This window comes from Camelus ferus, chromosome 31 (genome assembly GCF_009834535.1).
Source record: "Camelus ferus isolate YT-003-E chromosome 31, BCGSAC_Cfer_1.0, whole genome shotgun sequence".
Lineage (NCBI taxonomy): Eukaryota > Metazoa > Chordata > Mammalia > Artiodactyla > Camelidae > Camelus > Camelus ferus.
In genome coordinates this window covers 19,476,091-19,503,486 of record NC_045726.1, presented here as the reverse complement: position 1 = coordinate 19,503,486, position 27,396 = coordinate 19,476,091, and the positions used below count along the sequence as shown (strand labels likewise).

General features: G+C 54.9%; 2 protein-coding genes and 1 long non-coding RNA gene across 3 annotated transcripts; 2 read left to right on the top strand and 1 right to left on the bottom strand.

Moving 5' to 3' along the window:
- The first annotated feature begins 1,676 nt into the window (after positions 1 to 1,676).
- Positions 1,677 to 13,714, top strand: DBNL (drebrin like). Its single transcript, XM_032471168.1, has 13 exons — positions 1,677 to 1,848; positions 5,353 to 5,408; positions 7,187 to 7,299; positions 7,853 to 7,927; positions 8,795 to 8,941; positions 9,782 to 9,859; positions 10,220 to 10,362; positions 10,491 to 10,536; positions 10,835 to 10,928; positions 11,481 to 11,576; positions 11,679 to 11,791; positions 12,050 to 12,146; positions 12,615 to 13,714. The coding sequence occupies exons 1-13, from the start codon at positions 1,766 to 1,768 to the stop codon at positions 12,752 to 12,754; spliced, it is 1,281 nt and encodes a 426-aa protein (XP_032327059.1). The 5' UTR covers positions 1,677 to 1,765; the 3' UTR covers positions 12,755 to 13,714.
- Positions 13,715 to 14,477: 763 nt separating this feature from the next.
- On the bottom strand, positions 14,478 to 16,781 carry PGAM2 (phosphoglycerate mutase 2). The gene is made up of 3 exons (XM_032471169.1): positions 16,294 to 16,781; positions 16,020 to 16,200; positions 14,478 to 14,683 (listed from the first exon to the last, which is right to left on the bottom strand). Exons 1-3 carry the CDS (start codon positions 16,708 to 16,710, stop codon positions 14,517 to 14,519), a joined length of 765 nt encoding a protein of 254 aa, XP_032327060.1. The 5' UTR covers positions 16,711 to 16,781; the 3' UTR covers positions 14,478 to 14,516.
- A 93-nt stretch (positions 16,782 to 16,874) lies between these two features.
- LOC116660827 lies at positions 16,875 to 20,740 on the top strand. The gene is made up of 4 exons (XR_004316476.1): positions 16,875 to 17,334; positions 19,450 to 19,510; positions 19,891 to 20,168; positions 20,247 to 20,740. It is a non-coding gene; the product is annotated as an uncharacterized LOC116660827 (long non-coding RNA).
- The last annotated feature ends 6,656 nt before the right edge of the window (positions 20,741 to 27,396 follow it).

Below are 27,396 nucleotides of genomic sequence, written 5' to 3'. Positions count from 1 at the left end.
TTAACTGACTTTTCACAGACATCGCTGCAGAAGTATGAACGTGTTTGCCAGGTGCTGCTCAGGATGGCAGGGTTTACAGAATACAAAGGGTATACACAGTATGTTCCGAAAGCTGAAAGACTGAATTCCAAAGCACACCTAAGGGGCTACAGGACTGTTGATCTGCATTTTAGGGAGGTGGGGGGAGCTCTCTAGGGCAGGGAATGAAGCTGCTATGGGCCAGGCATATGTCCCTATTCCCCTCCAGGTAGGTCAGTCACGTGCAGGTGCATGGAAGGAACTGATGCTGCCTGTGGGAAGGGAGCAGGCTGAGGCACTGTGAGCCCCTGCCATCAGTCAGCCAGGGCAGGGGAAGACCCAGGACTGGAACCAAGCAGGACCCTATGGGGCCTTCCCAGGTTAGACCCCTCCCCCACCACGTCCTCCACCTGCCTCCTACACTTGCTAAGAAAACTGTAATCTCCTAGGCCTTCCCTGAGTTCCAAACAACAAATTTAATCAGAGAAGTGAGAAAATACAGAACTAAACGAAAACCATCAAGCAAGACAAAATAATAGCGCAGCCATTAAAGTCAAGGACATTAAATTCCCTCTCAAAGGCTACAGATAATATTCTGAGCCATGTCCTTGGAGCTTTACTGCAGACACTGAAACCCCCACCAGGTGGAAGAAGTTAACTGCGTGCTGACCACCAGCACTAGACCCCAGGCAGGTTGGACCCAGAAGGTTGATAACGTTGACTCCCAATTACTTCACCAGCAACCAGTTAGGGGAATGTCCATGAGCTGATCACACATCCACAACTCCCCTCACTCACCCTGCCTTTTAAAACTTTTCCCTAAAAGCTGCTGGGGCGTTCGGGTCTTTTGCGTATTAGCTGCCTGGACTCGTTGCTTGGCGCCCTGCAATAAACGCTGCACTTCCCTCCTGCACAACCAGTGTCAGCGGATCGGCTTTACTGCACTGGGGCCGGCCAACCCGAGTTCGGTTTGGCAACAGGACCAGCACAGGCAGGTTCTCATCCTTCCTGCCCCATCCCATCCTCAAGCAAACGGCAGGTGAAGATGCAGGTGAGGTCAAAGACACGCAGCAGCACTTGGAGTTAGGTCCGTGGAGGCGGGGTCACCACTGCGCACTCGTTCGCATTCTTCCACCCGTTAATCCACGCATGCATGGTTCATGGATAAAGCTGCTGCTGCGTCTCCTGCCCGCCAGGAACCCAAGGTCCTCACGTAAGCGCACGGACTTTGCGGAGCGCAAGAGAAAATGCACGCTGCTCTGTGACAACAGCTAATTGCGGGCTGGGTGTGGTCCCCGGGCCAGACCCGCAAGGTGAGCCCGCGGCCGCGCAGGAGGGCACGACTTGCCGCCTTCCCGTTGTCCAGCTGCGCCTGGAGACAGAGCCCGCGAACCGCCGCCAGACGCCCTGGCTACTCTCTACCCGCCCACCCCGGGCCCCGCCTGCACCGCTTCCGCTTCCGGCTGTCAGGGCGGGGCTCCCGGCTCCCGGGGCGGGGCTTCCTATTGTAGGGGCGGGGCTTCCCGCTGTCTGGGCGGGGCTTCTAGCCGTTGGGGCGGGACTTCCAGCTGTCGGGGTGCTTCCTGCTGTCAGGGCGGGGCTTCTAGCCTTTGGGACGGGGCTTCCGGGTGTAGGGGCTTCCGGCCGCCGGGGCCGGGCTTCCGGGCGCCGTGGGCGGGCCGGGCCCGGAAGCAGCGGCGGCGGCGGCGGCGGCGGCGGCGGACGCGCGGGGAACGCGGGGTCGGCCATGGCTGCGAACCTGAGCCGGAATGGGCCGGCACTGCAGGAGGCCTACGGGCGGGTGGTCAACGGGAAGTCCCCGACCGACTGGTGGGCGCCGAGGCGGCCGGGGGCGGGCGAGGGCGGGCCGGGGAGCCCTGTCTGCGCCGCTCCGCTCCCGGGAGGTGCGGTCCCCACCCTCGTCACCCGCCGCCTCACCGAACGGGGGGACAGGCTGCACCTGGCGTCGGGGCCCCGTGGGTCCCCAGCCCTTCCTGCCCCGCGAGCCACGCCTCGGCCCCGGCAGCCTCGGTGTTGGGTTTTGCTCCTGGCTGTTCTCCTTTCTTGCCTGGGGACTTCCCTGGACAAAGGGGCCCTTCACAGCCTACCCTGCGGAAGCCACACCCGGCTTCTTCCAAACGCCGTTTTCGGGGATGGGCCCCGAGCGTGGTCTGGGAATGTGAGCCTTGCTCCGGAGGCGCCAGACAGGGAGGTCGAGGGGTTTAGTCCCTCGTTCTCTGTGAATGTGTATTTCGGAACCTCCCCTTCTCCAAGAATACTCATTTCTGTCTATGCTTGAGCCATGGAGAGGTGAGTGACAGGATAGCGCTGGCTGTCTATTTGGGGAAGGGTCCCATCTTCCCTCCCCCTCCCAGTGACACCCTTCGCCAGGCTGTCAGGGTTCGAGGCATTGTAGTACTGGGAGCCTGGGTCCGAAGTCCCCGGGCCCCCGTACATGTGATCAGCCTGCGAGTAGGGGGGTCGTTCTCTCTTACTTTCCCTTTTGCTAAAGTTGTTTCCACTGATCAGGTTTGAGCACGTCAGTTCTGAGAAATATGCAGAGTGTGATGGACTAAGGTGACCAGCTTCCCGGAGCCTCTTCTCATTTCCAGGGAAAGGGCCCGCTGGGCGTAGCTGGGCTACTGGGGCCCTCTCCACTTGCCAAGTGCCCCTGCTTTCTCCTCTCTGCTTTCCCTGGTGCCCGGCGCAGAGTGGCTCTCCTGCAGTGCACTGTTGTGACCCTGGGGACGGGTTGTAGCCTTTCCTTTACTTCACCCCAAGGCCTTTTGGGGAAGAGCTTCAGAACACCAGCAGCCTGGGTTTGCAGAATCTCTGGGGCCACGTCAATGTGGGCAGATCCTGTGTGGCAGGTCATCATTCACTAGTTGAAAAAACACCTAGACCATGTCACTTCCCCTCTTAAATTCTGCAGTGGCTTCCTGTTGCATAATGAATAAAGCCCAGGCTCCTCGCCTCGGCCGTGTGGCCTGGCTCCTGACTGCTGTGCTGTGGTCACACCTGTTTACCACCACACTAGCCTTCTTTCTCTTCCTTAAACTTGCACGCTGGTTCCTCCTCACAGCCCTGGTTCTTGCTGCTTCCTCTGCCTGGAGCACCCTTCTACATCCTCTTAGGGGGCCCCCAAACTTCCTTTCTCATCTCTGATGTTGTCTTCTTGGAGAGGCCTTTCTTGATTCCTGGGTCCCCAGCTGCAGTCACATTCTTCCATCTCCCTGTTTGACTTCCTTCGGACACACGCCAGACACCCTCACTGGTTTTCTTGTCCCCTTTCTGTCTTCCCCAGAAACGGTGGGGTGAGCCCCATCTCTGTCCCTGGAGCAGGGCTGTTATGTTGCTCAGATGAAGGATGGACTGAGGGATACAGAAAAAAGCAGTAGAGGATATCAGAGGAAGGCGTGGTCTCTGGTTTGGTGGGTCGTAAAAAGTTTCGCACGCAGAGTGGGTGCGTTGGCCTGGGCCCTGAAGCCGGGCGGAGCGGGGACCAGCGACAACACCACCTCTCCACACTCGGGCTTTCTCCCGATTCCCCCAGGGGGTTCTTCCCCCAAGACTCATGCATGTTTGCTCACTTTCCACACCGCTTCACTGCACCTGACCGTACATTGGTGATGTGTGTGTTCCTCTGTGTATTCCATCAGAAAGTACATTCCACGGGCAGGGATTCCTAGCTGCATTGCCATCACCAGCAAGCAGCAGCTTCTCAGTGTGTGTTTTTGGAAAGTGAGTGAATTATAAGGTGCTCAGTGTTCATACATACTCCCTGAGCCGTAGGCCTGTGCGAGCCAGCACACCATTTTTTTTTTCCTCATGTTGGTTTGAAAGAAGAGTGGGATTTGACTGAATGTGTGGTGAGCCTCTGACCTGGGAATACTCAAGGAAGTGACCTAGGCTGGGGCCAGGGAGGGGAATGAAGTCAGAGGGCAGGTGGCAGGCACGGAGCTCGGCTTTTGTTAGCTGCCGCATCCTTTCTTGGACGAGCTGAGCTGAGCAGCCATCTCTGGGCCCTACTGCTTGTCCGGTGTCTCTCTTCAGCAGCCGGAGCTTTGTGGCCTTCAAGAAGAGGAGGAAGGCTGGGCAGGGCTCTGGCCACCAGAATCCAGCCGTCCGCACCTCCCAAGTCTTTTTCCCCCCGTTTTTCTGAGTGTTTCTCTCCTTCTGTATTTGCTCTCCTTTCTCGGAAAGCAGGGGTTCTTTCCCGGCAGCCTGTCCTCCCCTCCGGCCAGATCTCTGGGTCTGTGTATAATTTCTTCTGACTTTCTCAGGCTTACGCAACTCTGCCCAGCGGCGGTAGCGAGGCCCTGGGGAGGCTGAGTTGATGCTGACACTGTTGACCCTGGAGCGCCTCATGGTGTGTCTCCGGAGCACGGGGAGATGACACACCACACAGGGTCTTACCTTTGACTTGCCCTCCAGTGGGTTAACCCCCTCACCTCGTGGCCTTCCAGCACTCTCTGGAGCTGAGCTCCCGTAGAGTCGGTGCTGGCGGCAGGGGCTTTGTGTGGACCGCAGGAAAGCCACCTCTTCCAGAATGTTCTTTTTCAGCACCCTGTGTTCTGGTCAAGGGACTGTCCCCGGCCTGGATTTAATCAAATCTATCATACTTCTCTCAACCCTTCTGAGGCACAGTGCACAAGCCCAAGTCTTTGCCAGGATTCTTATGAATAGTCTTACAGGAGAAGAAAGGCGTGGCCTCTGCTAGATACAGAACTTGCGCAGCCAAGGAACCTGTCCTGTGAGGGGCCTGACTCCACGTTGAGTCATGGCCCCTGTGGCTTCTGATGCCCTAGGCCACCTGTAAAAGTCTGTGTCTGCTGGAAGAGTCTCAGACCCAGAGACACCTGCTCCGCCAACCCTTCCGCCTTCCCGGAAGACAGCAGGCACGCACCAGGGCACCGCGCATCGCTAACAATGTAGGGGTTCTGCCTGCTTCTGCTGGGGTCCTCTGGTTTCAGGAGCGTGCAGGTATCTTTTGTCTGTTCAAATTCACAAACCCGGCAGCCAGGTGAGCATTTCACACATGAATGTCTAGAAAGTTGCCATAAAACGTCACAGCTTAGTTTTCTTCAAAGCGCTCCCCATCACCATAGGTTTGTCCATCACAAGCCGCTCAGGTGAGCTGGGCCACCCGCAGCTGAGAAGGCTGCCGCCCCGCGAGGCCCAGCAGGCGGCCGGCATCCTGCCGAGGAGTTCATCGCGGGGCCCGCGGCAGCCCACAGCGCTGCCGTCGGGCTGAGCCCTTTGGGGTGCAGCACGGAGCCTTGGCGGCTGCAGTGAGGACAGACGGTGACCCGTGCTGTTTGTGTTTTGTTTCAGGGCTCTCTTCACCTACGAAGGGAACAGCAATGACATACGTGTGGCCGGCACTGGGGGTGAGTACGATCAGGCAAGGAGGCCAGGGGGCTCTTGTGGGGCGTCAGGAGTGAGGACGGGGGAGTGGGGGATGCGCGGAGTGGGGAGAGTCGTGATGTCAGTTGCCCCATCTCTGCTGGCATTTCAGCCATCACAGCCGGAGGCAGGAGACTCGGTGCGTAGGTGTCGCCTGCATGTGGCCTGACTGCAGTGACACCTTCCCTGGCTTAGGGTGAGCCCACCCCACATCAGTGTCAATGTTGGGGAGTTCCTTGGTCCCCCGATCCGGGGGTGGACCAGGCATAGCGGCTGCAGCCCCGCAGGCAGGGCAGAGGCCTCCACCGAGCAGTGTGGGGCCCCACGCCCTCACAGCTACTCTGGCCACCTTTGGGTTTCAGGTGTTTCTTAGTGAAAATACGTCCTTCTTGGCTCTCTCCTCCTCGTGGTGCAAGGCAGCGCTGCTCTCTGTCTGTGTTGCAGTCGGGAGGAGCCGGGACGGGAAGTGGGCCTGCGCTCTCCAGCTTGCAGGCAGCCCAGGGCCTGGCCCGTGCCGCATGCCCAGCCTGGGGCTGCGGCTGGGAGGGTGATGGTCCCTGGGAGCTGGGTGCCGGTGGAGTAGGAGGAGGTGCCGACGTCCTGCCCCTGCCCTCCTCCTGGGGGCTCAGTGCCTGCAGGGCACACCCTCGCCCGGGCGATCACGTCAGTGCACGTGGTCAGCTGGGACGCGGTGGCCTGGACCAGTGCTTCTCAGATACGGGGTGAGGAAGTTCCTCAGGAGGAGGTGGCCCTCGGCCAGTGCTGGGCAGAGGCTGTCCGAGGGGTCTGGGCCGAGACACTGGGCTATAAACTGCAGGCCCCCCGCCTGATACCCTGACTCCTCGGCTGACCTGCGTGACACAGCTTGGTTTCCCTTTGTTTCTCACCAATGGCTCAGCTGACTTGTTGATAGAAAGCCCCTCCCTCTTACAAGCACCTCTCCGTGACGGTGCCCTTCCTAGGACTGCCGCTGGCGGCTGGCCTCGGGGGCACTGGGCTGCGGAGGGGACTGGGAGGTGCAGGAGTTCAGCCGAGTCTCATACCACCCTGCAGTGGTGTTTGCGCTCTGCCGCGAGTGCCCGACGCAGGGCCTCGGGACCGCCCCGGGTTCCCTGCAGCCCCGTAGCTACTCGTCACAGTCTGGGGAGGTTTGGGGTACCTGATAAGAACCCCAAACTCCAGTACGTGCTGGAGGTCACAGCCTCCGTGTCGGGGGAGGATGGCCCAGGGTGGCCCACTCTTGTGTCCCCATCACTCCCTTATCCCTACGCAGAGAGTGTAAGAGCCGAGCCCCGTGTGGCTGTGGATGTCAACATCGGCTTGGGACCCCCTGGGTGGCCCTGGATTCTGAGCAGACGTCTGGGTGGGGGCAGGGGGCCTGCTAATCCAGGTCGCTTTGTGGAGTCTAGGAAATGGTAAAATCGTAGAAACCCTCCATTTGGAGGTCTGGTGCCTGCCTGGCTTGCAGCAGACACGACATTTTTATTTCTGGAATTACCTGTGGGTTTACAGGAGTGGTTTATAGACTAGTGTGGGTAAAAAAAAAATCACCCCAGGTGCGTTTCACAGACACAGACCCCGGGTCCCCTCCTGTTCTTGTAAGTTAGCTCAGTGGGGGCAGGCCCAGGAGACGGGTTCTGACGCAGGCGGGGCTGAGAACCCTGGTTTCGAGGCAGCTCGGGTTTCCGTCCCCGGTGGACTAGGTGCCAGGGCGGGTGCCGGCTGCCCGGGCTGCCTCTGACCCTCCTCGTCACTGCCGCAGACGGGGGCCTGGAGGAGATGGTGGAGGAGCTGAACAGCGGGAAGGTGATGTACGCCTTCTGCAGGGTGAAGGACCCCAACTCCGGCCTGCCCAAGTTTGTCCTCGTCAACTGGGTATGTGCAGCCTGCAGGCTTCGAGTTCCCATCGAGGTGGGACCTGGAAGAACCCCCTTTTCTTCTTTCCTCCTCCGCCTTGTGTGACTGGAGCAGCTCAAATCTGGTGAATGAACAGGACACTGGACTGATTGAGTGTGGCCCAGACAACACGTGGGGCCTTCCGAGTGCCAAACTCACTCCCCAGCCCGGACTACTCCTGTAAAATGGGCGATCCCGGAACACTCACATCCTTGCCCTCTCGGGGTGGTCATCGTGAGGGAGCAGAGGGGCTGGATGAGGGCTGGGAAGGCTCTGGGGGCTCTAATGAAATGGAGCCCCTTGGGTGGGGACAAGGGAGCTCTAAGGTAACCGCCCCACAGTGGGAGCTGGTGACCATCCGCACCAAGGACCTCCCTGGCCTGGAGGTGTGGGAGCTTACGGTGTCCTCTGCAGTTTTCTCTTTCCTGGGACACAGGGAAACCGCTAAGTCCCCGGCGTGGGCAGTGGCCTTGGAGGGAGACCTGGGTCACACGGGGAAGTGGCAGGTCATGGCGGGTGTGTTGTGTTGCAGACCGGCGAGGGTGTGAATGACGTGCGGAAGGGAGTGTGCGCCAACCACGTCAGCACCATGGCCAGCTTCCTGAAGGTGAGGGCGGCTCCCCATGGGGCCTCAGAGTTCGCTGGGTCCCAAGGTCCCAGGGTGGGGGTGAGCGGGAACCACAGCCAGGGGTGAGGGTGTCGCCCACGTCGCGATGCTCCACCTGGGCAGAGGCCACTGGGCCCTTTGCTCAGGATGTAGCCAGAGCCACCTGGCAGCTGGCTTCAGCGGGGAGGAAGGGCAAAGGCCCACCAGGAGACCGCGCTGGAGCGGTGCTGTCAGGGTTTGGAGGGGAGGGGCAGTCGCTTACACCCACAGCCTCGCCACGCACGTTCCCTTTGTCGCTCTCCTTTCCAGCCCGTTGCTGAATGTATTCATGTCTGTCACCATACACTGGAACCTGGCTTAGTTTCAAAAGCATTTCGTATCCAACAGCATTTGTTCCTCACTCGCCAGCTTGCTTTTTTCATTCCTCTGACTACTGGCGAGGAGACTCAGGACTTTGTTTTCCAGTAATCCAGGTGTGCCTCAGTTTCCCCATCTTGGAGCTGAAAGAGAGGGTCCCAGACTTACTGAGTAACTGAGGTCGTGGGTCTGACTTCTCATGAAGAAATCAGTAACTTGCATTTTGTACAAACAGTGCTTGTTTCCAGGTGTTTTTTCAGGTTTAGTTTTCGTTGACTAGAATGAAGCACTGCCCTGCCTGGGTTGTCTGTAGCACCAGGAACAGGCCACAGGCCACATGGTGGCTGGCACGGGCCTCACGTACAAGCTGCGGCAAGGACGAACGTCTGAGGGCTCGAGAAGAGCGTGCCTTGGTTCCCGGCAGGGCCTCCTGCCTGCGCGCCCTGTGAGCGCCTGTCCCCTCCTGGGGTCGCGGTGCCTTGCCTTCGTGACCTGCTGCTCCTGCCGTAGGGGGCCCACGTGACCATCAACGCCAGGGCCGAGGAGGACGTGGAGCCCGAGTGCATCATGCAGAAGGTGGCCAGGGCCTCGGGTGCCAACTACGCCTTCCACAAGGAGAGCGGCCGCTTCCAGGACGCGGGCCCCCAGGCCCCAGTGGTGAGTGCTCCCTGGGCCTGGGGCGGCCAGGCAGGACTGAAGTTCCTGGCTTCCAGACTGACTGGACCTGCCCTCTGTGCTTTATCCCTCGAGGGGCTGGGCTCCCCGCTGCCTGGTTTCCCGTCCTGGATCGGGAGCCCCATGCCTGACGGGAGCAGAAGCTGCATCCTGGTGGGGCGGGCCCGAATGGGCGCGAGGAGCGGCCCCTGAGCCTGCCTGGTGGCTCCCCCCACCGGCTGTCCGGAAGCTCTGACGCTCGGTCTACGTGATCACAGTTTCTCTGCAGGGAGATGCCACCCCCTCTCAAGGCCATGGCACCAACATGGTCGGTGCGGCCCTGGCTGGTGGCCACTTTGGAGAAACTTCAGGTGGTGGACAGACCGGTCAGGCCCCTCCAAGTTGCGGGCAGACACCTGCCGGCCTGTGCCTGGAGCTGGCTGGGGAGCTGAGTCTCCCGGCGCACAGCTGGGGTCCTAGGGGGCTCTGCCATGGCGGTCAGCCGCCGGCGGCTGGTGGGCCGTCCGCCTAAGGACAGCCTCTGTCCAGAGGCCTGCCTCGGAACCACCAGCCTCCGGGAATCTCAGGCAGGCCAAGGGGCCTTTCCCGCCTTGGATTCCGTCCCCCAGGGCCTGCTGCCGCCAGAGACTCCACCAGCGTTGTCTGGGGTTGAGCCTCCCGGCTTGGCAGCGTCCAGGGCCTTTCAGGCCATCTTGGTGCCAGTCTCCTTAAGGGTCACCAGGCCAGGCGCTGCTCCGCCTGCCAGCAGTCAGCCTGACAGTTCTCACCTGTGCTCGGCGCCCCTGTCCGCCGCCCTGCAGCGAATCCTCTGTCCCCCCGCAGGGCTCTGTGTACCAGAAGACTAACGCCGTGTCTGAGATCAAAAGGGTCGGCAAAGACAGCTTCTGGGCCAAAGCCGAGGTGAGTGCCGCCCAGGGCAGGACGGCAATGAGAGCTGGCGTTTGTGGGGCGTCGTGACTGCAGCAGACATGAAATATTTCGCTTGCTGTGTCTCAGTTTTCCTTACAATAAGCCCATAGAACAAAGGTGCCTGTCAGCGCCCGTTTACGGAGGGTCAGAGTGAGGCTCAGCGGTGTTAACGTAACAAGGCCAGTGGGTGTCACTCTGGAGCCCACGGCCCCTGCGGGCTGCCTGGGGGGGACGGGGAGAGAAGGCAGGTCTGCGAAGCCCGCCTGCGGTGCGGGAGCTGCTGCCCGCGATGCCCGCCTGCGGTCTGTGCCAGGGGCTGAGTGGGGCGGGCCGGGCCGGCTGTCCCTGCAGAAGGAGGAGGAGAACCGGCGGCTGGAGGAGAAGCGGCGGGCGGAGGAGGAGCGGCAGCGGCTGGAGCAGGAGCGGCGGGAGCGGGAGCTGCGGGAGGCCGCCCTCCGCGAGCAGCGCTATCAGGAGCAGGCCGGCCCCCAGAGGTGAGGTGGGGGCTGCCGCCTGGCGCCGCCGGCCTTCTCTCCCCGACTTCCCGCGCCCTCGAGAGAGCCCCCTGGAGGCAGGCCGGGCGGAGGCCGGCTGCAGCTCCCCCCTCTGCCCCTTCCCGCAGGAAGAGTGAGCAGCACGAGGTGGCTTCCAGGAGCCGAGAGGAGCAGGTGAGGCTCGGATGCGTGTCCCTGCCCCACCGGGGGCGGGTCCGGGACAGGCGCGCGGGCTGCCTGTCGTGAGCCCTCGTGGCCATGTGTGTTTCTGCTCATGTGCACGCCCAGCCCAGCAGGCCTGTGGGAGGGGCTTACTGCCAGGGCCCTGCCTGGACCGATGGCGGGGGCCCCGGACGAGGCCTGTGGGCCCCTCAGCTTCAATGTTTGGCTTCCGGGCTCGGCTGCAGGGAGCCAGGCGGGCCGAGGGGCTCTGGGTCCTCGCTCATTGCGGGGTCCGTGTGCGCCCCGCCAGGAGCCTGTCTGCCAGCAGCCGCCACACCCCCGGGAAATCTTCAAGCAGAAGGAGAGGGCCATGTCCACCACATCTATCTGCAGCCCGCAGCCAGGTGAGGCTTCCCTCTGGGCCCAGCTGTGAGGCGGGGGAGGCTGAAGGCGAGCCTGGGGTCCCAGTGCAGGGCCTCCCGAGTTGGTGACAGATGTCGCAGAGCTGACAGGGAGGGGCGAGTAAGGGGAACTTCCAGGAGGGGAGCCGGGGACCCAAATGTCCCCTTCCTGCTCTCGACCTCTTCTTGGAGGTGGGACAGGGAGGGCCACGTGTGGCCCCAGAGGGGGTGCCCTGTAAACGTTGGCTGTTAGCTGGGTCCCAGGCACCTGCGTCAGTCACCTCTCTGGTCCCGGAAAGAGACTGGATTGCAGTGCTGGTCAGCACTTTAACACTGCACGGCGTGACCCCCCGGGGCTGCTGGGGTGTACGCTGTGAGATCGTGGCGTGGTGGTCCCGCAGCTGCTCCGTGTCGCCATTCATTCCCTGTGTGACAGCCGCTGTCCCAGAACAGGTCTACCCTCCGGGCAGTACAGCACGTGGAAAAGGCAGAGACCACTTGGTTCTCCCCCTTTGCAGCTCCGTGAGGCCTTACACGTTTCTCACTGGTTTGCAGGCAAGCTGAGGAGCCCCTTCCTGCAGAGGCAGCTCACCCAGCCGGAGACCCCTCTCAGCAGAGAGGCGGCCCACGCCCCCTCAAGGCCCAGGGCAGGCAAGGCGCTCAGCTGCCCCGTGATGGGGTTGGGGGCGGGAGGGGGACACGGGATGTCCTTCCCCTCTCCCCAGGCTCAGTGGGCTGCTTCCTCCTGTGCAGATCCCCGCGAGGAGCCGGTGCCCAGCACCCCTCCGTGTCTGGCGCAGGTGGAAGCAGAGGCCGTGTACGAGGAGCCCCCAGAGCAGGAGACCCTCTACGAGGAGCCTCCAGTGGTGGGTTCCCTGCGGCAGGGCGGGATGGAAGGGGCCCCGTGCCCAGGAGCGCGCTCCCTGGCCACGCCGATCGTGGGGTGCCTGCCTCTTCCATGGCTCACTGCCTGTGAATTACCCTACTCGGTTTTGAGGTAGCTCCTGCCCTCTGTGTGCCGGGCCCCTTCCCCCAAGTCTGCCGTGAGCCCTGGCCACGGGCAGGGCTGAATCCGGGGTAACAAGGACCCCAGACTTCTCTTGTGCTTTCCCATCCACGGGCAGGTGCAGCAGCAAGATGGCAGCTCCGAGCACGTTGACCACTACCCGGGGCTGAGTGGGAAAGGGCTCTGTGCCCGGGCCCTGTATGACTACCAGGCAGGTAATGTGCTGTAGGCTAGCCCCCTCGGACCGCAGGGCCCAGGAGCAGGAGGCAGGGTGTGGGGGCTCCCTCGGGGGCACAGCCCCACGGGGCATCGGACGTGAAGACGGGGGTGGGGGTGAGCAGAGAGAGTGAGTGGACGCCCTGCACAGCCCAGGCCGCCCTGCGCGCTCTGGGAAGCTGCTGGCTGTTCCCTGGTGTGCATCCCAGTTGCCCCCTTGCTCTAGTGACCAGAGGGATGGGCCAGGCCTGGCTGCGGGCACCCTGCTGACCCTGGGTGGAGGCCTTGGGGAGCAGGCTGGCGTGTGGAAGCACCACACTCCAGCCTTTCGCTGGAATGGTGGGCCCAGAAGTAGCCGCTGTAGGAAGGGGTGTCCTGGGGGAAGGGGCACAGGAGCTGCGTGGGGACAGGCTTGGGGCCGGCGCCCAGGGCCCCCAGCACAGCGTCTGGGCTCGCCTTCCCTGCAGCCGACGAGACCGAGATCTCCTTTGACCCTGAGAACCTGATCACGGGCATCGAGGTGATCGACGAAGGCTGGTGGCGAGGCTATGGGCCCGACGGCCACTTCGGCATGTTTCCCGCTAACTACGTGGAGCTCATTGAGTGAGGGCCCCCGGGGGCTGGCTGCAGCTGCGCGCCGGCCTCGCCCGCCCCCCCCCCCCCGGACGTGGTTTCCTCGCTGCTGGAAGCGGTGGCGTGAGGGTTGTAAGCAGCGCTTCTCCAGGAGTGGGACCCCCTGATGAGGACACGCCCCTGGGCTCCCTCTGGCTTGGGGGGTTTCGCCTCTGTTACCCCAAACTCAGCGACACCTGGTGGCCTCCCAGCGTGCTTCCAGCAGTGTCCCGAGTCCTCCCGACCAGCCTGGCCCTCGCTCCCCAACAGAGGACACTGACCGCGCCCTGTCCGGGGCCAGCCTCTCAGTGACCTCCGCTCGAGGTGCGCTGCTCTGCCTGAGCTGGGCGGTCTGCAGGGGCGTCTGGAGGCCTCCCTCCTTCTGCATTGGCCTTTTTCTCTTTTTCCTCCTGTCTCTAAGGGGTGGTGGCTATTAGCGACCCTTGGGGACAGTGAACTTCAGAGTTTATGACCAAAGTCGGAGTGGGTCGTGACAATTTGGGACGCAGTCGTCACTCTCTCTGGATCCTGCTCTGTGCTCGTTTCTCTGTCCCTCTGCCTGGGCCGGGGGCAGTGGAGACGGACGACGAAGTCCCCGTCTGAACACGTGGCGGAAGGAGGAAGAACGCCCACAGACGCGGCGGGGCCTTGCCCGCAGGTCTGCTGGGCCTGCTGGGCGCTGCTCGGTTGGTCCGGTTCAGGAAAAGTGACCACAGCGGCCTCTTCCTTTTGTCGTCCCTTCTCTCTGCCCCAGCCCACTCGTGTCTGCTTCTGGGGTAAGAATTGCCCCACACAGGCCCTCGTTCTGATCTAGCCCGTTGTGGCCTGAGTGCCCCCTTTGGGAACAAACCCCTTTCTGGGTGTCTTTGGCGGGTATGGGTGACATGTGTGCCCTCAGACCTTTGACCAACCATTAGCCGCCTGGAAGAGGCATAAAGGTGAAGATGTGACGGAAGTCCGCCTCCTTCATTTCAGTTCTCTGGGAGGGGCCGAGGACCAGCCCTGATCCCTGCCATGAGTGTGTGCGTGCAGTGAGGCACCTGGCACCCACGGAGCGTCTGGGGACCTACAGCCCCTCTCGTGTTCCGGAAGGTGCTAGGTGGGAGTGGCTTGGGTCAAAGGCTGTGCTGCGGAGGCTGCTGGCCCCAGGTGGTGGCCAGTCCCACCGGGTTACAGGTGGCACTCCCTGTCTGCCGCAGGCAGGCCTCACCATGTCCTGGTTTTCAAGACAGACGACAGGGCCCGCCCCAGGTGTGCGTGCCCCATGAATCGGGTTTGCTTGCTTCTCTGTCCCCGGACGAGGGGACACCCAGGAGGTGGGACTCAGCATGCCTACACCTTGCCCTTCCCACCCTGGGGCTGCAGGGACAGAGGACGGCAGGCAGTCTGAAGGGAGCGGTGGCCTGGCTACAGTCCTCGCTGACCACGGGGAGGACTGGGTCACTCGGACCCTCCCTGAGTAGCCCCGGGCGCTGATTTAGAGCAGGGTTACCACAAGGCTCTCCAGCTTACGGGGTCACCCTAGGGGCTTGGCAGGGAGTACGTGACAGCCAGGGATGGGGACAGGCTCTTGCCCGTGGTCCCAGGGTCACCCCACCCACTGAGGCAGGCTGGGCAGGCAGCAGGGGCCTGGGGTCGTGTTTGTAGAGTGAGCCAGTGCTGGGGGTGGGCTTCCGGCAGCCCACGTGCCGGGCGTCTGGGGCCACGGTGAACTTGAGGCGGCGGGAGGAGGTACCTTTATTGGCAGAGCCCACCCCTCACTTGGCCTTGCCCTGGGCAGCCACAGCCTCCATGGCCTTGCGCACGGTCTCCTCGTCGCCAAGGAACCGCATGGGCTTGGTGGGCTTCAGCGCCTGGTCCAGCTCGTACACGATGGGGATCCCGGTGGGCAGGTTCAGCTCCATGATGGCCTGGTCCGACATCCCTGGGGGAACAGGGTCCTCAGCCCCTCCCAGCCTGTCCGCCAGGCAGCCACCTGCTCCTGCGTCCCGCGGGCTCCGTGACCTTTGCGGGCCACAGAGCCGTCAGCCGGGCTCAGCCCTCCTGTCCCTGACAGCAAGGCCGCAGAAGTGTGGCTCGAGAAGGTCAGGGCAGACCTGAGACAGCAAGCGACAGAAATAGCTGTGGTAAACGGAGGAACCCCGCTCCACCCTGGGGCGACGCCATTGGTCCTCGCGGCCCGACGTGAACTCCAGCCAGACTGGTGGATACTTGGGTTCAGGAAAGACATTAACCATTTGGTTTCTAGAGAGTTCTAACTTCTAGGCACCCTAAGCAGAGGAGCAGGGGTACTTCTGAGGAAGGGAGAGGGGTAGGGACTGAGAGAAGGGCTGCTGGTGGCCGAGGTGGACGGGAGGCCCTGCCAGGTGGGAGGCAGTCTCTCGTGGAAACCCTACCCTGCCAGCCTCCCGCAGCCCCTGGCCTGGAATAGCAGCTCGACCTTTGCTGTCCTGCCACCCCACCCCCTTGGTGCAAGGAGGGCTTAAGGGAAATGCGTAAGTGGGAGGCCCCAGTCCCTCTGCCTCGCCTCGGGGCATCCTTTCCTCCTAGGCCAGCCCCCAGGACGGGGCTGGAAGATGGACTTTCCACCTGCTAGACTCAGGGCCAGCTGTGAGGCGTCTGCTGGACGCAGCATCCTGGGGAAGGCGGACTGGGGCCAGCCAGGCCTCCGTGCAGGAGCCTGTCGTGCTGGAAGGGGTTGCCCCTAAAAAGAAGCCCAGCTCCCAACCTGGGGTCCCTGGGGGTTCCCACACCCTGCATCCTTTTGATGGCCTTACCTGTGCCTGCAGTGGGCCTGAGCTGGGGTGCTGGGGCGGGGAGGGAGCAGAGCCCTGCCGAGGGTCACTCAGACCGGGACTTAGAGCCAGGCGGCCCTGCCTTCTCACAGGTGGGTGTCCTTGGACAAGAGGCCGCCCCCGGCCTCCCCTCCTGTCACCTGGGGCTTGTGTTTGGGAAGCCAGGCCAGCCGTGGGCCCCTCAGCCCCTGAGCAGGGCCTGGGCCCGGGGTCAGTGGTGCTGGACGCTGTCACCCACAGTCTTCGAAGGAAACTCATCTTAAACAGTGTCCCAGCACACACAGGTAGGGACTTATACAAAGCTGTTTTTTTAAATGGCTTCTCAATCCTCCGTGTTTGATTCACAGGCCGAAAGCCCCACTCTGGGCGCTGTGTCTGCAAAGCTGCCGCTGTGCTGGAATGCGGAGCTGGGGGCTGGCCGGCTCCAGGGAGCTCGTCGCCGCGCCCCGGGGCGCCGGGCCTCACCTTCCAGGTGCTTGACGATCCCCCGCAGGCTGTTCCCGTGCGCTGCGATCAGCACTCTCTTGCCGGCCTTGATCTGGGGGGCGATCTCGTCGTTCCAGAAGGGCAGGGCCCGGGCGATCGTGTCCTTGAGGCTCTCGCAGGTGGGCAGCTCCCCGGGCTTCAGGCCCGCGTACCGCCGCTCCTGGGGGCGCCCACATTGCGGTCGGCTGCCCGCCGGCCCCCCGCCCCCCCACCCCCACCCCGGCCTGCCTCCCGCCCCGCCCCGGCTGCTCACCTTGCTGATGGAGCTGTAGTAGGGGTGGTGCTCGTCCATGGGGGGCGGTGGGATGTCGAAGGAGCGCCTCCAGATCTTCACCTGCTCCTCCCCGTGCTTGGCCGCCGTCTCCGCCTTGTTGAGGCCGGTGAGGCCCCCGTAGTGCCGCTCGTTGAGGCGCCAGGTGCGCACCACGGGCAGCCACATCTGGTCCGTCCCGTCCAGGATGGTCCAGAGGGTGCGGATGGCCCGCTTGAGCACCGACGTGTAGCAGATGTCGAATTCCATCTTCGCATCCTTGATGGCGTGCGCGCCCCTCTTGGCCTCCTCGGCCCCCTTCTCGCTCAGCTCCGCGTCAAACCAGCCGCAGAAGCGGTTCTCCTGGTTCCAGGTGCTCTCACCGTGCCGAACCATCACCAGGCGGTGGTGGGTGGACATGGTGCCGGTGGGGGCTGTGGCAGGTTCCCGACGGGGACAGGCAGCCTCCCCAGCAGCCCCTGGCTTTATAACAGTCTGTCCCCAGCCCCCACCCCAGCCAACTGCCTATCAGCATTCCAGGCCTGACAGGCGGCGGCAGGTGGCCAGTAGCAGGGCTCCGTGCGCAAGGCTGGCCAGGAGCTGGCCTCAAAATAGCCTCAGCGGCCACCAGTCCCCACCAGTCCCCGGAGCCCAGGCTGGGCGGGGCCGGGTGGGGCCCCAGCAGGGCTGGGCGAGAAGGGCAGAATCCGGGCCTGCCACAGACCTGGGAGGTGGGGGCCAGCAGCAACAGAGGGGCTCTCCAGGGGGAGACTCCCCCTAAGGTTGGGGCTCCCAGCCCCGTCCAGCCCCTCCCTGTTCCCAGACACACACACAAAAAATCCCAGCCACGTTCACTAGTCACTCAGCACAACCGGGGACAAGCCTGAGTTTCGGTAGGGACGCTGCTCGATTCAAGAGGAGCCGCGGGTTGCGGGAGCCCTGTGGAAGCCTGTGGCCGACAGCCAGCCTCGGAGGGGCTGCGGCACCCTCTCCACTAGGGACGGAGGAGGAGGAAAGGTTGCTGTGGGCAGAGCTAGGGAGCAGGTGAGGGCTGTGGCCCTGGGGAAGGAAGAGGTCTGGCCTTGCGGGAGGTGGCAACAGTGTGGGGCGAGGTCTGAGCTGGGCGGAGCGGGGTTTCCAGGACAGTCGGGGGAGCTGAAGGTCTGGCTGCTTGGGCCAGGGAGGGGCCCCTTTTTTGCATCCTTATCCCACATCTGGCTACACTCTCCCGCTCTGCCTTCACCCAAGCCAGGCTCATTCCTTCCAGCGGGAACCACCTTTAAAAAGAAATCCTGGATGCATGTCCCCAAGAGGCCCCAGGAGCAGAGGCCACTGTGCCCATCCGTGGTCCCCCACGTCTTCCCACCCGCTGCCATGTTTCTGAAAATGGACAAGGGTGGGTGGGAGGCCATTTCAAGCTTGTGGTGGGGGGAGGGTGTAGCCCAAGTGGTAAAGTGTGTGCTGGGGTTCAATTCCCAGTACCTCCTCTAAAAATAAATAAATTAGCCTAATCACCTCCCTCCCTCCCCCCACCCAAACAGCAACAATAAAAAAAAAAAACACAAAGAGGCATTCTGATTATACAAATAACCCCTGTTAAGTGCAGGATACTTTTCAGATACACAATTAGAAAAAAATGAAAAAATAAAAAAAGTGAGGCGAGAGAAACTCTGACACCGCACCCTCCAGCCTTGCTGCCCACCCAGCGTAGGGGCTCCCAGCTCTGGGCCCCCAAGGTGGAGGCTCTCCACCCCAAGGCTGGAGGCGTCTACTTTTTGTCCCTTTGCCCCCAAGGTCCATCAGGGAGCCAGATGGGGGGTTGATACTCCAACAGGGAAAAGAATATGTGAAAGAATTTCAACCTAAAATAGGACTGGAGGGTATCAAGTGGAGAATCTCACACATGTGCCCTCAGGAAGACTGAGCGGGACCTGTGGGACCTTCCCGGGTTAGACACCCCCCCACCCCCGACCCCACCAAACCATGTCCTCCCCCTGCCTCTCTTTTGTAGAAAAACTTTCCTAGGCCTTCCCTAAGTTCCAAAGAGTAAGTTTAATCTAAGTAGGAAAATGCAGAACCAAAGGGAGAACAGCCAAGCAAGACGAAATAGTTTAGCCCTTAAACATAGTCAAGGACCTTAACTTTCTTCTCATGGGCTCTAGATGATATTCTGAGCCATGTCTTTGGAGCTTTCCTGCAGACACTAAAATCCCCACCGGATGGGAAAAGCTAAGTGCGTGCTGCCCACCAGCAGTAGACCCCAGACCAGTTGGAACCAGAAGGTTGATGGTGTTGACTCCTGATCACCTTACCACCAACCGATTAGAAGGATGTCCATGAGCTGATCAGACAGACACAACCCCCTTCCTCACTCTGTTTTTAAAAACTTTTCCCTGAAAAGCCATCAGGGAGCTCACGAGTACTAGCTGCCTGGACTCCTTGCTCGGCGCCCTGCGATAAACGCTATGCTTTCCTTCGCCGTAGCCAGTGTCGGTAGCCCGCCTTCCCTGCACCCAGGTGGATGTGCCCAAGTGTGGTTTGGTAACAAATTCCCATCAATGCCTGATGACAGAAAGCTGATAGTGTAGGAGTTTTCCCAGATAGTGGGTGGTTGATCACAAGTTGTCTTGTATGAAAACTTGGGAAGTTTTGCCTTGGGCATAAATCAAAGATGGCCCAGATTGGGCTGGCCTCACTAAGTGGGCTGAAACGAGCTTTGTTTGTGTGGCTGAATGGATTTTTTTCTGCTTGGCAAGTTTTCAAGGCTGGTCCCTTTCTGGTTTTGATTTTTAACTGACCCAAACCAAACACTCCCTGCCCATGAATACAACCTGCTTCAAACCCTCAACAGACCCTCCTGGACCTTGCTACAGAGTTTCCTGAATTGCAGCTTCTCTTTTAGTCCTGAATAAACTCATCTTTGGGGCTTTCCTCAGCTTGCTTCTTCATATTTAGGCCAACAGATAACACAGACAACTCAAGCTATTCCGGTTCATCCTGACCACTAGGAGAGGGGGAAATAATGGGATAGAGAGAGATGGAAGGTGACAGGGCAGCGACTTTTGATGGGAGGCAGGGGTGGGGTGCTGGAGACAGTCCCTCAGGCTTGACATCTGAGAAAAAGCAGAATGCAAAGGGCTTAGCTTTCTTGAATCCTAGGGAGAGAGCCTTCCAGGCAGAGGAGCCAGGAAAGAACCGATCTGCACAGAACAGCAAACAGGTATGAGACAGAGCGGCACGGAGGGGCTGGGCCCTGAGTCCTGATGAGTGGGAATCACTGGAGAGTTCGAAGTGTGGTTATACCTTAAAGCCGCTCATGGCTGCGGATGCAGGAGTCGAGGCCGAAAGCCCTGGGAGAGGCCGGGGCTTTGTGTTAAAACGAGGCTGCTTGGCCTGGGCTGGGTACAGACTGCGGATGAGGAGCCGCCAGACTGAGATGCTGTGGGGCCTTTCTGCCAACCAAAGGGAGGGGGTGGGCATGCCTTCCTGCCCGTCTGAGGAGTGCTGAGAAAGTGGGGCCCTCAGAGGAGAGTGTAGGACTGAGAAGACAAGACCCAGCTTTCAAGCCTTGGCTGCAGCCTGGCTCGTTCATTCAACAAGTATTTGCTGGGGATGTTCGAGCGCTGGGGGTGCCAGTGGTCCAGCGAGGCCCTGCCTGTGGGGACCTCCATCCCAGTGAGAGGACACGGACGGCATGCAACGTGTGGCACGGTGGACAGTGATGAGGTCCACGGAGAAGCAAGCGAGGGGTCAGGAGAGAGGCGGTTTCAACAGGACAGTCCTGGGAAGATGGAGGGAGGACCGCCCACTGGTTTCTCCCCATGATCACAACTGTAAATCCTGGACAGAGGCAGAGAGCGGATCTCAGAGGACTGAAAGTAAGTAACAGCAGGCAGATGAAGCAAGGACGTCAGATTCAACGTTCCATGGTGAATTTACCTTTTTTTTACTTCCAGGATTGCCCAGCTTGAAACCTAGAAGTGCACCCAGTGTGGACAGAAGAGGCCCCAGAGAATTCCTCTGGTCCAAGGAACGGAAATAAATTTCCTGCAGCCTCACCCCCACCCCATTTGTTTTTTCTCCTTCTTACCAACACCAGCTCCTGGGCAGTAATGTGGAGGTGGCATTGTGATGGCCGCGCCAGCCAGGCAGGCACCTGAAGCCCTGAGAGGGGAGTGACCATCTAACCAGAGAAGCTGAAGCCACAAGGGTGTGTGGCAACCACTCACTGCTTTCCCTCTGCCCTCACATCTTTTTCAACCAATTGCCTGTGGATGGGCACTTGGGTTGTTTCCATGTCTTGGCTCTTGTAAATTATTCTGTTATGAACATTGGGGTCCATGTATCTTTTCAAATTATAGAGTTTTACCCTTTTAGGGTATATATGCCCAGGAGTCAGGCTGCTGGACCTACTTTTGGATTTTTAAGGAAACTCCACACTGTTTTCCATAATGGCTGCACAAAGTTACAGTCCCTCCGAAAGTGTGGGAGGGTTCCCTTTTCTTCACACCCTCTCCAGCGTTTATTATTTATAGATGTTTTTGATGATGGCCATTCTGACTAGTCTGGGATGGTACCTCGTTGTAGTTTGGATTTGCGTTTCTCTAATAATTCGTGATGTTGAGCATCTTTTTATGTGCCTGTGGGCCATCTGTATGTCTTCTTTGGAAAAATGTCTATTTGGGTCTTCTGCCCATTTTTTGAATTTTTTTTAATATTTTATTTATTTACTATTGTATTACTTATTTTTTTATTTTGGGGGTGAGGTAATTAGGTTTATTGATTTTTAGAGGAGGGACTGGGGATTGAACCCAGGACCTCATGCATGCTAAGCGTGCGCTCTACCACTTGAGCTATACCCTCCCCTCTGAATGGTTTTTTGTTTTTTTCTTAATATTGAGTTGTATGAGCTGTTTGTGTATTTGGGTTATTAACCCCTCATCAGCTGCATGGTTTGCAAATATTTCCTCCCGTTCCATAGGTTGTCTTTTCAATTTGTTGATGATTTTCCTTACTGTACAAAAGCTTCTATGTTTGATTAGAACCCATTTGTTTATTTCTGCTTTTATTCCTTTCACGTTGGGAGACTGATCTAGGAACTTTATGGTGTCATGTCTTATATTTAGATCTTTAAACCATTTTGAGCTTATTTTTGCATATAGTGTAAGGGATTTTTCTACTTTCGTGGATTTACACGCAGCTGTTCAGCTCTCCCAGAATCACTTGTTGAAGACACTGTCTTTTCTCCATTGCATATTCTTGCCTCCTCGGTCATAGATTAATTGACCAGAGGTGTGTGGGGTTTTTTTCTGGGCTCTCTATTTGGTTCCATTGATCTATGTATCTGTTTTTGTACCAGTACCACAATGTTTTGATCACTTTAGCTTTGTAGTGTAGCCTAAAGCCTCCAGCTTTGTTCTTTTTCATCAGAATTTCTTCAGCAATTCTGCATCTTTTGTGGTTCCTTGTAAATTTTAGGATAATGTGTTGCAGTTCTCAGAAAAAATCTCATGCCAATTTTGATAGGGGTCGCATTAAATCTGTAGATTGTTTTAGGTATGTGGTCATTTTAACAATATTAATTCTTCCAAGAATTCTATCCCATCCAAGAGCATGGAATATGTTTCTATTTCTTCAAATGATCATCATTTCTATTATCAATGTTTTATAGTCTTCAGTGTATAGGTTTTTTTTTACCTCCTTGGTTAAGTTTATTCCTAGGTATTTTATTTTTATTGACACAATCTTAAATGGTATTTTTTTTCTCTTTCTCATAATTTCATTGCAATGTAAAGAAATGCAACAGATTTCTGTGTGTTAATCGTGTATCCTGCTACCTTGCTAAATTCATTTATTAGTTCTAATAGTTTTTGTGGGTTCTATATATGGAACATCACGTCATCTGCAAATAGTGACCGTTTTACCTCTTCTCTTCCAATTTATATATATTTTATTTCTTTTTCTTGACTGATTGTGGTGGCCAGGACTTCCAATACCATGTTGAACAGAAGTGGTGAGAGCGGGCATCCTTATCTTGTTCCTGAAATTAGCAGGAAGGATTTCCGTTTTTCACCCTTGAGTCTTATGTTGGCTGTGGACTTGCTATAAACTGCTTTTACGATGTCGAGGTATGTTCCCTCTATACCTACTTTGGTGAGAGTTTTGATCATGAATGGGTGTTGAATTTTGTCCAATGTTTTTTCTGTGTCTAATGAAATAATTTTGTGGTATTTGCCTTTTCTTTTGTTACTGTGAGGTATCACACTGTTTGATTTGTGTATATTGAACCATTTTTGCAGCCCTGCAATGAATCCAACTTGGTCATGGTGTCTGATCCTTTTTATGTATCGTTGGATTTGCTTTGCTAAAGTTTTGTTGAGGATTTTTGCATCAATATTCAACAGAGTTACTGGCCTGTAATTTTCTTTTTTTTTTTTTTGTAGTGTCTTTGTCTGGTTTTGGTATCAGAATGATGTTGCTTTCATAGAATGAATTTGGGAGTGGCCCTCCTCTTCGATCTTTTGGGGTAGTTTGAGAAGGATCAGTATAAATTCTTCTTTGAATGTGGTAGAATTCCCCAGTGAAGGTCCTGGACTTTTGTTTTCAGGGAGTTTTTTTTTTTTAATTATTATTATTACAGATTCCATTTCATTTCTAGTGATCTGTCTGTTCAAGTGATCTGTTTCTTCTTGAGTCAGTTTTATCAGGTTGTATGTTTCTAGAAACTTGTCCATTTCTTCTAAGTTGTCCCATTTGTGGGCATACAACTGTTCATAGTGTTTCCTTATGATTTTTTTTTATTTCTGTGCTATCTATTGTAATTTCTCCTCTTTCATTTCTTATTTTGTTTATTTGGGTCCTCTTTCTTTTTCTCTTGGTGAGTCTGGCTAGAGGTTTGTCAATTTTATCTTTATGAAAAACCACATTTGGGTTTTATTAATCTTTTGTATTGTTTTTTAATCTCTATTTTATTTGTTTCCTTTCTAATCTTTATTATGTTCTTCCTTCTGCTGACTTTGGGTTTTGTTTTTTGCTTTTTTTTTCCTAATTCTTTTAGGTGGTGGTTTAGGTTGTTCATTTGAGATTTTTCTTGTTTCCTGAAGAAGACCTGTATGTATTTCCATCTTAGAACTGCCATCTCGATCCTCTGGCCAAGCTCTACATTTTTACCCACCCTCGTGTTTTATGTTTTTGATATTACAATTAAATTTTTTCATGCATTTTTTATCCATTAACAAATTTTATTTTGTTATTTAAAATACTTCTGTCTTTTAACTTTCATTAGATTTATAAGTGATTTGTAGATTTATAACTGGTTCATCCATCACCATTACATTAGAATATTCTGAATTTAACTTTACCAGTGAGATTTCTAATTTCAGATGTTTTTCTGATACTATACTAATAAGCATCTTTTCATTTCAGCTTTTGAAGTCCTTTTAATATTTCTTTCAAGGCTGATCTAATGGTAATGAATTCTTTCTGCCTTTGCTTATCTAGAAAATTCTTTATCTCTCCTTTAATTCTGAAGGACAACTTTGCCAGTTAGAATATTCTTGGCTGGCAGGGTTTTTTCCCCAGCACTTAAAATATATCATGCTGCTCCATTCTAGCCTGTGAAGCTTCTGCTGTACACCTGAAACATTATGTATCACCTATACTTCAATAAAAAAATTAAAATTAAAAAATCAATTTGAAACAGACTAAAGACTTGCACATAAGACCTGAAGCCATAAAACTCCTAGAAGAAAACATAGGGGGAAAACTCCTTGACATTGGTCTCAGCAATGATTTTTTTGATTCCACATCAAAAGCATAGAAAAAAAAAAAAAAGCAAAAATAAGTAACTGAGACTATCAAACTAAAAACTTCTACACAGCCGAGGGAATAATCAACAAAATGAAAAGTTAGGCTATGAAATGGGAGGAAATATTTGCAAATCGTGTGTCTGATAAGGGATTAATAGCCAAAATAAATATAGAAGGAACTCTTCACTCAATAGTAAAAAAAAACAAGCAATCAAATTAAAAAATGGACAGAGGAAATGAATACATCTTTTTCTAGAGAAGACACACAAATGGCCAACAGGCACATGAAAAGATGCTCAACATCACTAATCATCAATGAAATGCAAGTCAAAATTGCAATGAGATATTTTATCTCACAGCTGTCAGATTGGCTGTCAACAAGGGGGAGGGTACGGCTCAGTGGTAGAGCACGTGCTTAAAATGCATGAGGTCATGGGTTCAATCCCCAGTACTTCCATTAAAAAAATTAAAATTAAAAAAAAAAGAATGGCTGTCAACAAAAAGACAAGAGATAACAAGTGTCAGTGAGGATGAGGAGATTCTCCACACACTTGTGCACTGTGATGGGATTGTAAAATGGTACACTATGAGAAACAGTATAGAGTTTCCTAAAAAAATTGAAAATAGAACCATATGATCCAGCAATCCTACTTCATGGCATATAGCCAAAGGAAATGTTTTCCTCAGTGGATGAATGGATAAAGACAGTGTGGGATGTGTGTGTGTAAAATTCAGCCGTGAGAAAGGAAAAAAATCTTGCTATTTATAGCAACATGGGTGAAACTGGAAGGCACTGTGTTAAGTAAAATACATCAGAAAGAGAAAGAGAAAGACAAATACTGTATGGTATCACTTATATGGGGAACTAAAAAAAAAAAAAAAAAAAAAAAGAGTCCAGCTCATAGAAACAGAAAGTACAGAAGTGGTTTTTTAGAGGCTAGGGGTGCTAGAAATAAGCAGATGCTGGCAAAGTGGTACAGACTTTATGCAGAACAGATAAACAAGATTATACTGCAGAGCACAGGGAAATATATACAAGATCTTACGGTAGCGCACAGCAAAAAAAAAATGTGACAATGAATATATGTATGTTCATGTATAATGGAAAAATTGTGCTCTGCACTGGAATTTGACACAACATTGTCAAATGACTATAGCTCAGTAAAAGTGTTTTTAAAAAATGGTACAGACTTTCAAGTGTGAGATAACTATGGTCTGAGGATCTTATGTAAAACATGATGATTACAGTTGTTAACGCTACTGAGCAATTGGAATTTGCTTAGAAAGTAGAATGTATATGTTCTCACAAAACAAACAAACAAACAAACAAACACACACGTTTTGTGTCAGGTCCCTGGAAGCTCTCTACTTTCTAACTTCCATGCTACCCTCTTTTTCTCTTCTTGTTCCTTCCTGGCTATTCCCTGATCACCTCTCATGTTCCAAGATGTCACTTCTTCCAAGCTTCTACTTCTCTAACTCATCGACTCATCTGGCATTGCTGTCCATCCTATGTCATGTTTCTTTGAGAGCATTAATTAGTTCTACTGTAATAGTTTGAGTCTTTCCTAAATCGTAGCGGTTATCCCGCTGACGACAACACGCATAGCTGTCTATCTCCAGGATATAATCAAATATTACCTGGTATATAAAACCAGGGAAATTTCAACATGTAAGAAGAAAGACAATCAACAGGTTCCCACCCTGAGATGTCATAGACATTGATATCATCAGATAAAGGCTTTACAGCATCTCCCATAATCGTGCTGCAACAAGTATCAGTGAACGTTCTTAAATGGGATGGAAATGTACAAAGTACCATGCAAGAAACAAGACATAAAGAGGGACAAATGGAAATTTTAGAACTGAAAAATAAAATAACCAAAATTTAAAATCCACCTGATGAACTCAATAGCAGAATGTAAATGGCAGAAAACAATAATTTGGGAAAAGATGGAAGCTTATAAATTCATGAAGTTCAGTGAATCACAATCAGGATAAACAACCACCAAAGAACCCAAGCCTAGAAACATCAGAATGAAATTTCTGAAAACTAAAGACCAAGAAGTATTCAAAAATCAGACCAAGGAAAATGAAGACATGTCCCACACAAAAATTTGGATGTTAATGCTCATGGCAGCATTATTCATGAGAGCCAAAAAGTGAAAATAACCCATTTTTGTGTCCTGTGGGACTCCCACTGTCCTGGACCTGCTCCAGTTCCAGCCAGAGCCTCGGAGGTGGTACTCCCCACAGGCTGCCCCCAGCCCTTGCCCACTCCAGCCCACACCAACCTGCCAATTCAGCTTTAGGCGCAGTGCTCCCCGTGGACTGAGCCTGGCCCTTACCCACTGCCGCTCCAGCCTCCCCTGGCCTGCACCTACTCCAGCTCCAGCCAACCTGTCAAAGCCACCAGGTGGAAGCGGTCCACACGGGGAATGATCCCACACAAGGTAACTCTTTCAAGACCAGGAAAGGTAGCTGGTTTCCCTAATTCATAGAGACAAAAGCCAAAGGTCAAACAAAGAGGCGATAGATGAGCATCTTCCAAATGAATGAACCGTAACAATAAAAGCCAGAAAAATGCTAATGAAACAGAATTAAATAATTTACCTGATACGGTGTTCAAAGAAATGGTCATAAGGATGCTGAGTGAACTCAGGAGAGGAATGGAAGAACTCACTGAGAACATCAACAGAATCTTAGAAGACATAAGAAAGAACCTACCAGAACTAAATAATACAACAACTAAAATTTTTTAAAATACTCTAGAGGCAATCAACAGCCAATTAAATGATACAGAAAAAAGCAGATAAGAAATCCAGAAGCTAGAATAGTGGGAATTGCCCAATCAGAAGAGCAAATTACTTATTATTATTATTATTATTATTATTATTATTATTATTATTATTATTATTATTATTACTATTACTATTATTATTATAGTAAGAATAGTTTAAGGGACCACTGGAACAACATCGAGTATACTAACATTTGAATTATAGGAGTCTCAGAAGGAGAAGATACAGAGAAAGGAACAAACAAACAAAAACCTTATTTGAAGAAATAATGGCTGAAAAATTCCCTAACCTGGGGGAGGAAACAGAGATCCAGGTACAGGAAGAACAGAGGATTGCTAACAAGATGTACCAAAGAGATCTACACCAAGATATATTATGACTAAATGCAAACATTAAAGATAGAGAGAGAATCTTAAAGGCAGCAAGAAAACAAAAAAGATTAATGACATATAAAGACCCCCCATAAGACTATCAGCTGATTTTTTTTTCAGCAGAAA

Bases quoted from the DNA above. Each gene is read 5' to 3' on its own strand.
- DBNL (XM_032471168.1), top strand. From the start codon at position 1,766: ATGGCTGCGAACCTGAGCCGGAATGGGCCGGCACTGCAGGAGGCCTAC. The intron at 5,409-7,186 runs GTGAGTACGATC...TCACTGCCGCAG, and splicing joins ACGTGTGGCCGGCACTGGGG to ACGGGGGCCTGGAGGAGATG. The intron at 11,577-11,678 runs GCAAGGCGCTCA...CCTCCTGTGCAG, and splicing joins CCCCTCAAGGCCCAGGGCAG to ATCCCCGCGAGGAGCCGGTG.
- PGAM2 (XM_032471169.1), bottom strand. From the start codon at position 16,710: ATGTCCACCCACCACCGCCTGGTGATGGTTCGGCACGGTGAGAGCACC. The intron at 16,201-16,293 runs GTGAGCAGCCGG...GGGCGCCCCCAG, and splicing joins ACTACAGCTCCATCAGCAAG to GAGCGGCGGTACGCGGGCCT. The intron at 14,684-16,019 runs GTGAGGCCCGGC...CTGTTCCCCCAG, and splicing joins GATCGTCAAGCACCTGGAAG to GGATGTCGGACCAGGCCATC.